Source organism: Pleurodeles waltl, chromosome 1_1 (genome assembly GCF_031143425.1).
Source record: "Pleurodeles waltl isolate 20211129_DDA chromosome 1_1, aPleWal1.hap1.20221129, whole genome shotgun sequence".
Classification (NCBI taxonomy): Eukaryota; Metazoa; Chordata; class Amphibia; order Caudata; family Salamandridae; genus Pleurodeles; species Pleurodeles waltl.
The window spans coordinates 421,427,109-421,442,697 of record NC_090436.1 but is presented as its reverse complement, the minus strand read 5'-3'; the positions used below and the strand labels follow the sequence as shown (position 1 = coordinate 421,442,697).

General features: G+C 41.0%; 1 protein-coding gene across 6 annotated transcripts in view; it reads left to right on the top strand.

The window, feature by feature from the left end:
* Positions 1-15,589, top strand: part of ARHGEF28 (Rho guanine nucleotide exchange factor 28) — an 892,610-nt gene that overhangs the window by 745,603 nt on the left and 131,418 nt on the right. For 4 of the 6 annotated variants that reach the window (XM_069223958.1, XM_069223966.1, XM_069223989.1 and 1 more), the window contains exons 14-16: positions 3,814-3,891; positions 4,927-4,969; positions 10,382-10,505. In XM_069223958.1, coding sequence (XP_069080059.1) covers positions 3,814-3,891; positions 4,927-4,969; positions 10,382-10,505 — 245 coding nt within the window. The remainder of the gene's footprint in view (positions 1-3,813; positions 3,892-4,926; positions 4,970-10,381; positions 10,506-15,589) is intronic. The other 2 variants (XM_069223983.1, XM_069223974.1) reach the window with 1 other exon arrangement.

The window sequence follows — 15,589 nt, the reverse complement described above, 5'->3', positions numbered from 1 at the left end:
AAAATCCATTAAAATGAACGACAATAATCCTATTTACCACCGAAAAAATCCAAGAGAGGAAATGTGCTTTGTAAATGGAACCTTGTTGATATAGTTGAGATGTGTATACAATATCAAGATAATACATGTGATCTCGAGTTCATGAAATCAAAAGCCTCCCTGCTGAGGACATGCCTGGAGCTCAGTGAGTGAGTACTGAGTTCCCTGTACCCTTAAGTAAGTCTGCAAAGCGTCCTTATGCAGTGAAGCAGGTGATCTCCGTGATTACACCAGTATGTCAGTTCCATTCATCTGTCTGATATTCCGCACATTTCCAACAAAAGTAGTGAACATTTTTGTGACGAGTTATTGGCACGAGACTAGGCTTTAGGTTGTGCTGATGTTTTCAGTAAACTGAAAATTATATGAGTCTCAGCTGGGCCCTTCTTATGTGACCTGCTCATATGTAGAATTATGTATGGGCAAGCTTGCGAAATCAAAGTAATCGTTTGTTTACTATTTTTCTTTACACCACTAAGTGCGCTTTACAAGTAATCAAGGTGACATGTCGAAATAAGACATTTCCTGAAAAATGCGATAGCAGTGAGAAGATGACATTATGAAAGAAGGTAAAATCGAACAGGTGGGAAGAAGAGTCAGTTCAAGTGGAGTCGGACAGGGACTTTTTCAGCAGGTCCAATTGGGTCCTAATTATGGCGGCAATAAAGGGTTGCTTTGAAGGCGTCATTGTGAATGATATCAGTTATGGGAACTGTGTGACTTTGTTGGCATATTTAGATGTATTCTTCAATCGGAGCAACATCAGGGTCAATGATAAACACCAATCAAATAATGCATATTTTATTGACCATTTTCAAAGTATTCTACGTTTGACAAATTCTAATTTTGAATATACAAAGACAAAACGATGTAAATTTGAGATTCTCATTAAAAATTTACCAATGATAAACACCAATCAAATAATGCATATTTTATTGACCATTTTCAAAGTATTCTACGTTTGACAAATTCTAATTTTGAATATACAAAGACAAAACCATGTAAATTTGAGATTCTCATAAAAAAGTTACCAAGGCATACTTTGTTTGTTTAGGAATCTCATAGAACTATTTAAACTGTTAAAAACTGACATCTGCAGCTTTAAGAGCGTGTTTGTAGTCTGCAGCCGTCTGCAGCCACCCATCTCAAATCCACCGCTCCCGAATTCGATATTTTTTAACCTGATTTTACAGTCTTCCTTAGTTTATTTTTTCCACCACCTGGAGCACACCGGAAGATTTCCGAGGGCTATGTTATAGTAGTGTCTGAATTACTCACCAGAGTGCAGGAGATCAGTGCACTCATTGCAAACGCAAAACAGTATACCCTCGCCTGCTTGCGTGTTACCAATGCCATCAACATGAAGTTATGTATGAAACATGCATTCAATGAAAATAAATCCAGCAGACACCAATCAGGAAGGTTCCAGAAATCGGCACACACGTTAATTTCCTCGCATGGGTGCAAAGTTTTGAAATTTGGGAATTTCAAAGAGTACCTAAGGAAGCCTGTGATTATTTAAGTTTTTGCAGTAGTACTCCTGCCAAACCGTTTGAGAATTTTTATCTCCAACTACGCATACAAGTTTTTGCTTGAGGTATTGTACACACTAGAAATTTGCACATGTGGAAATAGCCTTTTCTCCTCGGATAAACCCCCCTCCTCTGGACCCCAACCTCTTTCAGGGGCGTTCCCTTCCTGTTCCCACCACACCAAGGTAGGTGCTCACACCTGTGACAGGTGTACATCTCTGACCACTTCCAGAAACATGGGCCATAAAAACACTAGTGCAAGCCCATGTGCCTCCAAACCTAGCAGGAAATCGCTGGCTCAGAGCACCCACCCGACACCACTGGAATACAGTTAACGCATGAATAATACTACCATATGAAGGGATAGTGGTTATTCATTGGTGACTGCTAGAATAACTGGAAATTTGTGAATTCCAAACTCTGATTTGTAAAATAAGTGAGTTGTTTGTGTGAGACTCACACGTGCAGGTGGCATTGGGAATCAGGCCCCGTCTTCTAGTGCCAGCCACTGTACTAGCGACACTCCCCGTGCTCTACGGTACCTCTGCTCCCCCTTGACCAGAGCTCTGTCGCTACTCAGTGGAAGCTGGTCATTGGTAGTTATGCAAGTTTCTTTTTCCCGCATGTCAACAGCTGCTTACTCAAGATGTGGGATATGTGTATTATCTTCATTTCATTTTTGAACGCTGCTTTGCTCTCTTTTCAGAATCTTCGTTCACTGTTGATGGCACAACAACGACAACAATAATAATTATGCTACCACAGCTACTGCTACTAATAATGACAATAATAGTTATTATTGTTACCATTAGAAGTGGTACTGGTAGTCCTAGTATTAATAGTATTCTTTCATTGCTACTAATAGTGCTACTAATATTGATGAAGATAATTGTAATAATAGTTATGATTATTATCATTATGTTTACGATCATTATTTTCAATATTAAAGATATGTCTAATAACAAAGATAATTATGATAACACTTCTTCTCCTTCTCCTTTTCCTTCTTCTTATTTTTTTTTTATTATTACTAATTTTATTTAGCAATGTTGATAATACATCACTATTACTATTACTACTACTAATATTATGAATTGGTATCGTTATTAATATAAATACATGACATACAAATACTATAGGTAATGATAAAATAATAATTTTATAATATCTGTTATTATAATTGTTCTTATTAGTATTATTATTACTATTATTTTTTACTATTATGATTGTTTCCATTATTTTGTTGTTATCGTGATTATTGTTATTATAGTGTGATTTTCGCATTTCCATTAAGATATCTTAGGTTTGCAACATATTGCTTTGCATGTCTTCAGGCTACTTGGATTTTTAATCTAGATTACATGCTAGACTGGCCCTAAACCAGGAAAGTGTATAGAAAGCAGGAGAAAGGGCTGGTTAAGCGGGCAAGTGTATACACAATTAAAATCTGGGGGTAAAATCAGGGGAAAGAAGGATCCATAACTGGATAGATAGAAGTTTATAAAACTAAGTTAAATGGCTACAAAACCGGGAGTGGTTATATACACGAGCTGGAAACTAGTTTCAGACAATGAAACATTCAGTTTCATTAGTGAAAGTGAAAAACGACGGTAGTGGCTTAGAGTATTCAATAAACAAATTAGGAGACAAGTGGCTGCCAGATCACGAAGCAAATGAAAGATTGCTACACTAGAATAAATAAAAAGAGCGAATGTCAGTCCTATGGAGGGAATTCCACGAAGTAACTGTGCTTAACTTTGAGGTTTTCAGATGCTTGTAACTGAGGAATAATGGTGGTTTAGTTAAGTATCAAAAAAACAGAAGAGTTATAAAATGTTTTTAAATCAAACTTTTCTACATGCTGTTTTGAGCAGAAGAGATGAAAAAGATGTTGCACTAAAATTGACTTTTAAGCCAGGTAAGTGCTGAGAAAAATATTTGTGGATCACCTGTGAATCGGGATTGATGTTTAAGGAGTGTGAGATGCATTGTAAGTTTTAAATGCGGAATTTTATTAGCTAAAGCTACTATGTCAATAAAACCCATTACTTAAATGTGCTCATACCTAAACACAGGATGATTTGCAACGATTTGCTGGTCATTTTCTGGAACTGCAATCCTTTTATTTGATTTAAACACTATGAATGTAAGACTTTATCAGTCAAATAGGATGACATCAGCAAAGGTCGAGAACGTCTTAGAATCTATGTGTATCTCTAAAGGGTTTATTCCTGCTCTGTAGATGGTGTTTTCCACAGTGGCCGGTCCCTACTGCAGGCTCTTTCGCTGTCTAAATCTATGTCTCTGCTGCATCCCAGCAGTAAGTACTGGAATGGTAACCAAGGCCACAAAACAACCTTGCATGAGATTTTCTTTGTTGATCTTTGGGCAGTGGTGGTGATGTACTGATGTACTCTTCATGCAGCATCCAGAAAGTACACCTGTTTGCATTTTAGTTCAGTCAGAGAATGCAAGGTTTGGTATCCACATCAATAAATCACAGTAAACAGCAAAGTATGACATACATTGGCTTCAAATTACCAAGAGCTCTCAGTGGAAATGCCTGGGTGACTTGGGATGTAACAGTAAAAGGAGAAAAGTCAATCTGTAAGAATGGGAGGCCATGTAGTGAAATTGTCAAACATGGTTTTTCCTATTTCGCACAATTTGAAATCAGTGCTGAAAAAATATGCCAGGAATTGCTTAGTATTATTTCCCTCACTGGCATTCTTCCATTCTGTTCTTCGTGGCTTTTCAAACCCATTTTGAGTATGTTCTCCTAATGCCAGTAAATGCAGGAGAATGATAACATATTTGTTCCCGTATAGGCAAAGGGCTTGACTTCAGGGAAAATATTTTCTCTATGGAAAATAGATGTAAATACATAAGTGATTTCTAATGCCTATTTTTTCTAATGTCACTATTTACCTTTGGTTTTCCTAGTACATCTATAAGAAATGTAGACGTATATCCCATTTCATATATTTACTCTTCTTTTTGTGAATCAGGCTCCTTGCAACTGCATATCCAATACTAAATCTCTGAATCTCACATTTTTAACCATAAAACTCAGAACACATTTTAAAGCAAACCTTTCAAATGATTACTCAGAAAGCACAGGGCCATTTGTTTGTTTCCATTTTCCAATGTGGCAGTGGAGAAATTTGTGTGCAATGGTGTTCAATCATATTTATGTTGTGTCTTTTGAATCTGATCAATTTTGTGAAGTGGCATTGTACCAATCATAATAAAAGTTAATCATAAATTGTGGTGGTGGCTGTGTGCTTTAACATATTCATACCGTACACAAACGTACATACAGTTTGTGATTTTCCTTTGTTTTTATGTGTTTCAGAACAAAGGGCCTACAGTCTCCCAGAGCAGATAAAACAGCAAAGGTATTGACGTGAATCAAACAAAGATGTTTCTGCTACTAACCTATATATTATTGTACTACAATTACTTAGATTTGTGGCAATTGTGACTGTTGCAATAGTTATGGTATGATAGGTTTTGTGTAATGTTTATCATTTACTAACTCAGAATTCCATATTTCAAGGGTTTTATATTAGAAAACAATGAAAGTGGATGTGACAGAATTAATATTACAAAATATAACCAGACTATTTAGTATTGTTAATTTGACTTTTATGGATCCTGCACTGCAAGAGCTCTGGAAGCGCTCACATGATAGGGGACCTTGACCAAGGGGAAAAGGGATTGGGATAGTAGAGATGAGATCAGGTAAAGGGAGATGAAAGGGGAGAAGGAAACATTGGAACTGCACAACATAAACGGGAAAACGATGATTAAAAGGGAGTTCATATTCTTTAAGTACCAAGAGTATTCTAATAATAGGCCATTTTTCATGTTCCTCTTGAACGTTGTGAAGCTGGGGAGGGACTGCGATTGCAGATCAAAGATTATTCCAAAGTCTTGTTGAATTCAAGGGAAATTTCTTGTGCAAGGCAAAGGAAACTGTAGTGAGTATGGAAGTGGAAGAAAAACAGCAGGCACATTCATGAAGGCTCGGGAAGAAACCAGTTTAATGGTCCTTACTAAACAAGAGTAATATTATTGATCATGTAAGTCCTGTAGAGGGCATGGATGGAATGGATAGATCTAGCAGTCCTTATCTGTACCAAAATTCTGTATGTCTGCATTTCTAACATTAGCTTATACCTAATTTCTGTGATATATCTTTGCCCCAGAGGCAGCTGATCAATTTCATAATTTGTCTGTGGTATTTAATAGCAGTTTACTCTCTGATTAGCAGTTTAGTGTTGTAGTGAAAATGGCAGACATCCATCTGTACTGGCTTTTGGAAGAATGTCTGGTACTCCAGGGCATGACCTGAGTGCTCAGCGTCCTCTTAACTGTGAGACTTACCAGCATATCTGTGTCCAACACGAGATCTTACACATTCTGGAACCTGCGCATAAGTAATCTCTACCAATTGTTTTTGTATCAAATTGTTTATCTTCATGACCAGTATTAAATACTGCTTCAATGGCCACCAGTTGTGCAGCAGGCGGAATTAGCATACTTAGGGCCTCATTACGAGTTTGACGGTTGGACAGATCCGACCGCCAAAGCCGCGGGGAGGAGGATGCTGTCATACCGACAGCCTCCCCCCTAGTCGTATTACGATGTTTCCACCGGACTGACTGGCGGAAAGATCATATTATGGTGTTTTTGCCAGTCTGACCGGTGGAACAGTGCTACGGCATTGGCTCAGCTCTCTGAAGGGACCCAAGGCCAATGCGGTATCACAACAGCACCCTCGGAATGTACACTGTCTGTATTGCAAACAGTGCGCATTCCAAGGGGAATGGCAGACCCCCCTTGTATCCCTCAGCACTGGATTTCTGCCAGGCCTTTCAGGACAGAAAGAGGACTCGCGATCAGTACGGCGGCGCTGAACTCAGCGCCGCAGTGGCTGACCACGATTCTGACCACTGCCACTCCACCGGGATCCATGATCCTGGTGGTGGCAGCGGTCCCCTGGTGGTCTGGCTGCCAGGGTCGTAATCTGACGGTCCGACTGCCAGGAGTGCAGTGGTCTGACTGCCACCACGGGTTTGGCGGTCCTCAGACCACCAAACTTGTAATTTGGCCCTTAAAGAATTAAACTTGATCTGAAGTCCTTATATTCTGCTCCTGCTGTTATTGCAGTAGACAGAGATTAAAGTTTGAAGGTTGAAGATACAGAAATCACAAGGCTAGAACATGTGTACTGGACACAGGAATTCAAACTGGCCCTGATGTCCTACTTGCAGTGTAGAACATTATTATGGCATTCCTTGGTTTAGGCATTAACTTGAAACTGCTGTAGAAGACAGTATGTGGTACAAGATAGACACTTAAATGTAAGTAAATGTTAGTACAGTTTTGATATGGTTTGCACCATCCCACTGTTCCATCTTGATTATTTGCTGATCCTCCCCGAGAAAATAATTGCACCATTTTCTAAACTATTTAGTTTCATAGGCATGTGGTTTACAGAAGTTGTTGCTACTCCCCCATGCTACAAGGAAAAACATCTGCAGCATTTTTTCTCATGCAGATGATGTCCAAACATATGATATGCATCATGTGATTCTGTTTATAAGAGTTCACCCTGCAACATGATTGTGGTACTGAGTTGGCGGTGTGTGATATTTTCAGTAGTGCAGTGCCACTTGTGCTTTTTAACGGCTGGTTACCCTTGTGGTAGGGATGGGTGCCATATTTACAGACCATGATCTTTTGGATAAATGGCATGACAGCACAACAACAGGATTCTGGGCCTGCTGTTACCAGCCTAAATGTTTGGGTAGGTTATAATTTTGGGTCTTCTACTAGGGCTCTCAGGATGGGTTGCCTTTAAGACGGTGCTTTCTTTATATCACGTGATAATTTCCAACACTGCTAGGTTTCGAATTTACTGGGTGTAAAAAAGTAGCACATATTGCTCGTTTTTCTTTGATAACGGGAATAATATGGAGATTATGGTGCTCAACGCACCACAATGTTTATAAATTCAGTCTCTGTCCCAACAGGCTCAAAAAGTAGATATAAATGGTTGGATTAGAAGCTCAGTAATTTTTGTGGCACATAGGGCTTTTGCCTTTTTGTATGTAGCGTTAGATGTGTCTTACAATCTTCCAAGTGAACTTGTGAATGCAACCACCGGCTTCGAGTGAGCTAGGAGAGTTCATTATGAATGTGTGTATTGCAGAATCCGAGAGTCACCATGGATGGAATAATTGTAATGGCACCCACCCTCTGCACATTAGTATATGTCGTTGTTGGCACTGAAATGTTTATGCATTGGTATAGGAGTACGAATCTGGCAGAATAATAATAAAATCTCCGCAATGGTTCTGAGAAGTGATTCCATCCTCTAACTGCAAACACATATTTAAATAAAGATGTCTGCTCCTGGGCCTGACTTTTGTATTGGGTGGCTGTTTTGGTTTGTTCCAAGTTGCACTAATGAGATAATGCCCAATTGTGATCATGCCATTGTAAAATGTGTGCCAGCACAATCCTTGTAGAATGAGCGGCACTAGCATCTGTGGATACTTCTATGATGCCAAAGCCAGGGCCGTAACTTGGTCAGTGATATTGGGGGAGGCGAACTTCAGATTGCAACAATACGCTGGCATTTAACGTTAAGGTGCAAGAGAGGGGAGGTGGAAAGGAAGAAGAATGCAGATTGGTAAGGTTACTAAGTAAGAGAAAACACAAGCTTATGTAAAAATAACCCACATTTTTTAAGACTTTCAAAACAGAGAGAGGGAGAGTGTGTGTGCGTTTTTGTCTGTATTTATGTAATTATCTCTGATGAAATCCGACAAACACCTCACTATACCCGACTGAAAGCACATGTACCCAACTATTTATCATTAAATATATTTTACTGGGTGGGGTGTAACACCCTAAACACTGCCCCGAAGCTACGCCCCTGGCTAAAGTGTTCCAGAGTGGCAAGAAGGGGGTGCAAGTGCCTGTTCCGCCCATGGCACACTGACACAGCATGTGACCCGCCCCCAGAGGATGAGGTTCCCAGGGCCACAGAAAGCTCTTGTAAAAGTGATGGCCCAGAGGAATGCAGTCCCCAGGGTCTTTTAAAGGCTTGGGGAGGAGGGCTTCATGGCCCCCTCTCCTTATTAAATACATTTGGCCCTGGGAGATGGGATTCCTGGGGACTCACAATGGCCCAATTAGGTGGGATGAGTGACCCCTCCCCTTAATTTTATGGTGGGCCACCATTTTTGATCCCGCCGGAGTCCTTCGGGATCACTGCAAACATTGCTGTTTTTCCAATTTGACCCTGGGGGGTCCCTCTGGGTCCCTCCCATAGGGCCTAGGGGGACGGGGCATCCCTACCCTGTCACCTTATATTATGTATTTTATAACTTAAGGAAGGGCGGAGGACCGCGGGAGCACCGCCGACAGGCCGGCGGTGCTCCAATGGGGATTCCGACCGCGGCGGTAAAGCCGCGGTCGGACCGGCACCACTGGCGGGCTCCCGCCAGTGTACCGCCGCCCCATTGAATCCTCCACGGCGGCGCAGCTTGCTGCACCGCCGCGGGGATTCCGACCCCCCCTACCGCCATCCAGATCCCGGCGGTCCGACCGCCGGGATCCGGATGGCGGTAGGGGGGGTTGCGGGGCCCCTGGGGGCCCCTGCAGTGCCCATGCCACTGGCATGGGCATTGCAGGGGCCCCCGTAAGAGGGCCCCTACATGTATTTCACTGTCTGCTGCGCAGACAGTGAAATACGCGACGGGTGCAACTGCACCCGTCGCACAGCTTCCACTCCGCCGGCTCGATTCCGAGCCGGCTTCATCGTGGAAGCCTCTTTCCCGCTGGGCTGGCGGGCGGTCTGAAGGCGACCGCCCGCCAGCCCAGCGGGAAAGTCAGAATTACCGCCGCGGTCTTTCGACCGCGGAACGGTAATCTGACGGCGGGACTTTGGCGGGCGGCCTCCGCCGCCCGCCAAGGTCAGAATGAGGGCCTAAGTCCCTGAGTCCTGTAATGGCTTCCAGTAACATTTTTCCCATGTTGCTGGCAGGCAATCAGAGCGCTCTCTCCCTTAGGAGTCTGACCCCTGCAAGAGCGAGATGGCCCAAGGGGGAAAAAAGCTCCCTGGGCCAATCAGAGTCCTCTGTGTTTCACAAAATGGGTTTGAGAGACTCTCGCAAGAGTCCCTCAAACCCAACTGTCCAGAGATACAAATGTTTTTAAACCTTAATTTCTCCATCACTACTTCATGGTTTTGCAACAAATTGACAAAATCACAATCTGTGGGCCAAGATCTAGCTTCCTGCAAAATTTGAAGTAAATCTGTTCAATCGTTTTTGCGGTAGCGCTTCTTCAAAGAAGTCTATGGAAAATGCTGGGGATTTTGTGCTTTGGGACCCCCCTTTTTTCTTGATCCCCAAACTTTACATGCATAAACTAGGCAAAAAGTAGCACCTTTTTAGGAAGTTTAGTGGAGATTCGTCAAACAGGGCCAAAGTTATTAGCAACACAAAAATAGCTTTTCCTATGGGACAGCTGGCCTAACTATAACTACCAAGTGGCAACTACCACTGGGTGAGGTAAAAATGTAGGATATACACACACTCACACACACACTGAGCACTGAAAATCTTTGTATTTCTTAGTGTTTTCAAGTGCTTGACTATTGTAGACGTGTCTATCACTAATGCCTTCACGATAGCAGCGCCTGTAGTGTCAGATTTGTAAAATACATATCTGGACATGTTTTGTGTAATTGAAGTATGTGGTGTGGAGTGGTAACTATGTTTGTCTTTCAGGATTGAGGAGGAAGAATGGGACAAATATATGGCGCCCGCCAAAGCAGAATCTGAAAAATACACAATGAGCCGAACTCTGAGCTTTCTGAAGAACAGAATGAGCAGCACGCGCAATAAAAGCAAGGTAAGGTGACAATTATTAAAAACAACAATGTATGACGTAGAGAACACACACTGCACACAGAACGATAAATTATGAGTGAATTAACAGTGGCCAATATTATAAAATCTGATGCCTAATTTTGATCCTCATAGGATCTTCTAGTGATTGATTCATCCCAAAACAAGACTCTAATGCACCATCTCTAGTAGATAATTACAAGACAATACAGTTGTATATCTTTTATTGGAGCAGCAAAAATAAAGTGCAAATTCATTGGAGTGTATATTCTTACAAAGCCCCAAAGACTTCTTCAGGTGCCAGATGCCAGTGAGCTTCAGTATAAGTATCAGACAAGGTCACTACATTCAGATCTTCATTATTGCCAACCTGAATGAAGACCAACTGTCTAAAGCTGAACACTGACAAGACTGAAATTGTGATCTTTGGGAAGAGCATGTGACAGTGGAACTTCTAGGACCAAGAGGCACTCCCACCACCCATGCCAAGAACCTCAGGATCATCATTGACATCAAACTCGACATGACTGCCTAAGTCAATGCTGTAACTGCTCCATGCCTCCATATCCTGAAGATGCTGTGAAAGATTTCGAATGATTTCCAAATCGCTACCAGAAAGCTATCATGCTCACCCTGGTCACAAGCAAGATGGACTATGGGAACAGCCCCTATGCTGGGATTAACAAAAAGCTCACCAGAAGTCTGTAGACCATTCACAACTCTGCAGCCAGAATCGCCTTCAACATCCCACCCTTCGATCAAACCACACCTGATGGAGTTCCACTGGCTCCCCATTCACAATCAAGCAAAATTCAAACTCCTCAGCGACACCTTCAAGGCACTACGTAACACTAGCCCAGCATACCTCAACAATCACATCTGCTTTCACAAACCTTCCAGACACCTCCGTTCATCCTGACTCCTACTTGCACAGATCCCACAAATAAAGACAATCAGATCTGCTGGTTGAGCTCCTCTTGCATTACTCCTAAAGCATTGAATGAGCTGCTGCTTCACATAAAAGTCTTCTCCTCACTTCTTCAATACCACAAGAATCTGAAGACCTGGACTTTTGAGTTGTCCCACTATGCCCTAAGTGTGGTTCGACTCACAACTGCTCAGCACCAGGATACTCTCCCGGGTGATAGTGAGATCTATAAATATGCATAATATAACACTGACTTCACTTTCAGAACTACGGTGTCTAAAGGAGGTAGAGTATTTTAATTTCAATAACTGGACAAGCTGGAACTGGTCACTAGCAATGTTGTGTTTCATGATCTTGGGCTGGCACAGAAAATCTGCTAAGGTAAACAACCTCCATGAAAGGGAAGGCATTATCAGAAGGCAATGAGGGATACAGGGCTCTTAGACAACCATGTGAGTTGAAAAATGTTGGTTTCTCAAGAACCAGATGGAGGGATTAATTTCAAGATAGCAACTGACTACAACCATTTACTTTTTTTGTTTTCATCAGCTGATCTGTATCTGGCCTCCAGTGACCAACTGATGTGGGGGAAGGAAAAAATTAAGAAACTCAGTGACACATTTAAAACAGCCAGGGGTCGATTGACAAAAAAGTGACACACCGTATCAGCCAGAAATGAGCATATAACTTTGCAGCTTGTTCAAAGTTGTTTTATTGGCTGACAAAATCCTTACTTACAGTTCACACTTTCCCTAGTTATAGCAAAAGGCATTGGGTTATGACAAAAGTGAGCACATCAACAGTCTTAGATGAAATACTAATGAAATGTAAAATGTAAAAAGTCTTGGTGTTCATCAAAGGGGAAGCAGCAGCCCAACAGTTGCGATTGCATATAGGAAAGACCATGGTTTTGCTCTTTATGACCTGTCGTGGCATTGAAGTATCAAAAAGTATTTCTGAATAGGTAGAATTTTGGGCACAAAAAAATTCTAATGTGCCCTCGATCTAAAAATATTCTATTTTCTATTTTCCTAGAAGATGTATATGTTCTAACTCTCCACCCCCAGAATACTAACTTCTGAAAGCTTATTTGTAAAAAGAGAGACCTTCATGACACTTAAAGGGGGCATCAGGTGAATGATGCTGCAAAAGATCTTAAAACGCAAGCAGATATAATAAAACAACACAACATTTTAGAATGCCTATTGTTTGTGATTGTTAGAGGCAAGACTTGGTAAAGAGAATTGTATGTTTTCTGTATGCTAGGCAGTCACTTTAAGAGGATTCTGAATCTGTTGTTGTCACTAGGATTTTCAGTACAGGAAGGAACTATCAAAGCAAACAACTACCAAGTATGAGCAGAAGCCTAAGTTCGTGACATATTCAGGGCAAGGAACACAGTCCTGCTGGAAGAAGACTGAGGCTTCTTGGATTGATTGTATTTCACATTAAACTGATTTGCTTTACCAGACTGAACACATAGGCCCTCATGGACCACCACATTACGACCACAGGGGTAGCGCCGCGGTTGGACCTCCAGCACTGCCACATTTCCTCCACAGGTCGGTGTGGCAGTCCTGATCTGCCAGAACAGCACTGCCCTGGGAATTACGACTCCCTTCTCCGCCAGCAGTTTCATGGCAGTAGAACTGCCATGAAACTGCTGGCGGAGACGAGGTACAGGGGGCCCCAGGGGGGCCCGTCTCAAAGTTCACTGTCTGCTTTGCAGAGCAGACAATGAACATTGCAATGGGTGCTGGTGCACCCTGTGCACCACACATTGCCGCCGGCTCTATTATGAGCTGGCATCAATGCTGTAGGCTGTTTCACGCTGGGCCAGCAGGAAACTCGTAATGGGGCCGTCGGGGAGGCAGCAGCATTGGTGGGAACCTACCCGTTGGGACTTCTGTGGGTGATATTTTTCCATCCACCGAAGTCATAATGACCCCCATAATCTGCTCCTGATTTACCTTGAAATAAAATGGTTCTAGAACTCTGATTTTCCTCAAGCCATAAAGTGAATTTGTCAAATAAATGTCCTTTTCGTTCTGGGAAGAGGTATTGCATGTCTTCAGATTCAACCATAAACTGATATTAGTAGCAATCTATTTCATCAGTAACTAATAGACCGAGAAATATGCCCATCAGTTTGAGAAATGTGCCCATCAGTTGCAACACCTCTGCATTGACCAGCTGTTGGTTAGGGATGCCCTTTTAACACTGCAAGCTATTTTCCAACTGCCAAGCAATATCCAACCACTGAATCACGGAAAGCATACACAGATGTAAAGTTCTCAATTATATTTGGTCGGATTTAGTTCCTACTTCTACCACAGTGCCAGTCATCACAAAACTTAAAATCTATTGTGCTGCAAGACTGTATTTATTGATGTTACAATATTGCCCATCATTACATCACACTTCTATTACATTACCACTACTTCATCCAACTAAGTTTCATATGTCATTTACTACTTTATTGACTGCCATCACATTGTCTCTAACCTATGTTTGATAGTGACTGTGTATTTTGTTAATCTTTAAAAAAAAATGTAGTTGGAACCCTGTCTCTTGTTTGTTTTTAATTGATTTTAAAATGATTGTGCGTGATATAACCCTAACATTTTATATATTTTCATTAATAATCTATTGTTTATCTACCATTTTATACATATATAGTTAATTTATATTTTATTCTATTTAGAAATATAACCCTCACATTTTTCTCTATTTTACACACTTATAATTAAATGAAACTTCTTATCTCATTCTAACTTGTATTTACCTATGTGAGAAATGTTTTACATTAATAACCTAAACAGTTCTACAATAAACGATATACATTTATTAGTTAAGTAGTAATTTAATCCAATATTCTCTTACTCAGTGCTATGGGTTTGGACCTAAATTTAGACGTTTTCATTATAATAATATATAACTAACCTTTCCAGCTATTTAGGTTTGTATTAATTTATATGTTTATACGTTTTCTATTTATTCCTAAGGTGAATAAAACAATTTCTAAATATATACCTATTTTTCTACTTTCGTTTTTACATTTTGGATTTGTACTTTTGATTCATATAGCTCAGGGGCAATTTCAATTATAACTACTTTGTACATTTTATAATATGTTAGTCATTTAAGTATAATAATCAATTCTTATAATAATGCATTATGTTTAAGATAATTGAATCTTCTTTGTATTAAAAAACCTGACCACAAAAGTAATACTTTTACTCACTTTTGTCAATGTATTTTTCAGGAATGAGTGACCCGTGATGTAACTGTAACAGTGATGTAGCTGGCTTTTAAATCTTATGGCAAATTAGCACTTTCTCAACCACAATGCAAGACTGTCTCTCTCAGGCATTCACCAGCATCAATAATGCAGTGTTATCTGCAACATCACCCCTGGCGTATTAGTGGCAGCAAACCATACATGAAGCATTTTCCTTCCCATTACAATTATCTGCTACACCGTGCTGACCAGTGTGGGTGGTGCAGTGAATCCCACCTCTCAGATAGGGGCAGTGTTCAGTGTGGTGGTAAAGTGTGGTGCTTATCAGAGGTTTTAAATTCAAATTCAAATTCAGTCCTTGGAGCCCCAGAATCTTTCATTGTACTGTTGGCTAATGTATATGTGCCTTACTTTGGGCCCTCTTTAATGGAAAAGGCAGGCTCAGGGTTACACAGACTTCTGCAGACTGGGGCATATACTTTCTTAAACATAATGTTGAGAAGGCCACTCAGCACCAATTGCTTGTATGCTTGCAGCAGACCTAAAAAGAAGCTAGACATCTACAGGTCCAGATTATAACGTGAACAAAACCCATGCCCTCAATAATTCAGACCTTTCTAGAGCAATCGGAGGACTCCCATCTCAAACTGTTGCATTTAGGGGCTGAATTCTATTCACCAAGTGTGTTTTGCAAGATGTTGGGAAAGGATTATAAGTTTTAGAAGAACCGTGTATGTTTCAGGCTGCAGGTATGTTGTCCTCTAATGCCCCTTGTGTCTAATACGTTTATAACTGTAGGAGAGTGACATTGTGATCTTAGTGAATGAAATCCATCTTCTCAACTTGATCGCATTGAGTGATGCAGGGCATATATCTTTTGGCCGCAATGACTCTGTTCCTCTATTCTCAAAGATGAGGA